We start from the raw sequence: 617 nt of genomic DNA on the forward strand, positions 1-617 counted from the left end.
TCAGAGTTTAATTGCTTTTTATTATTCCGTCGTTGATACACACTGTTATTTTTAAGAAGAGGCGGTGGTTGTCCCGTTGTAATGTTTCTGTAAAGGCAACACCGCGGATGTGGGCGACTGTACCTCGTGCTTGAGCAGGTAGTGTCCGGCGCGCAGGCCCCGCAGCTGCGCCAGCGCGGCGCCCAGCGCGTGCGCAGGCTGCGGGGCCGGCTGCTCCGCCAGCAGCTGCTGCAGGCTGCTGCGCTCCGCGCGCACCACCTCGCCCGACTGCCCGTCAACACGCACTACGCATATTACGTATTGTTTTCGTCACCGTGACGTCATTTTGGAAGACTAACGCTGATTAATGATTATCGTGACGTCATCAACGTGGCCGCACGTCACGACTCGATAGTAACAGGAACAGAATACGTACGTATTGAGAGAAATGGTGCTATTTGAATGATTGATAGATATGCATATGCAGCGGTATAACATTTTAAACGACCTCGAATTGGCAGTTATGACAATTTTTTTGTATAATTGGTTTGAAGGAAACTTTACAGTATTTTATTTTACTTTATATTACAAATAATAGTAATATTTTAAATGCAAATGTTTGGATAGAAGGAAGTTTT

General features: G+C 46.5%; 1 protein-coding gene across 1 annotated transcript in view; it reads right to left on the reverse strand.

Annotated features, from left to right (window-relative positions):
- Positions 1–36: 36 nt before the first annotated feature.
- LOC106105646 overlaps positions 37–617 on the reverse strand; it is a 7,925-nt gene continuing 7,344 nt past the window's right edge. Inside the window, exon 12 of the mRNA XM_013286070.1 lies at positions 37–304. Coding sequence (XP_013141524.1) covers positions 52–304 — 253 coding nt within the window. The 3' untranslated portion in view covers positions 37–51. The remainder of the gene's footprint in view (positions 305–617) is intronic.

Source organism: Papilio polytes, unplaced genomic scaffold (assembly GCF_000836215.1).
Source record: "Papilio polytes unplaced genomic scaffold, Ppol_1.0 DF822733.1, whole genome shotgun sequence".
Classification (NCBI taxonomy): domain Eukaryota; kingdom Metazoa; phylum Arthropoda; class Insecta; order Lepidoptera; family Papilionidae; genus Papilio; species Papilio polytes.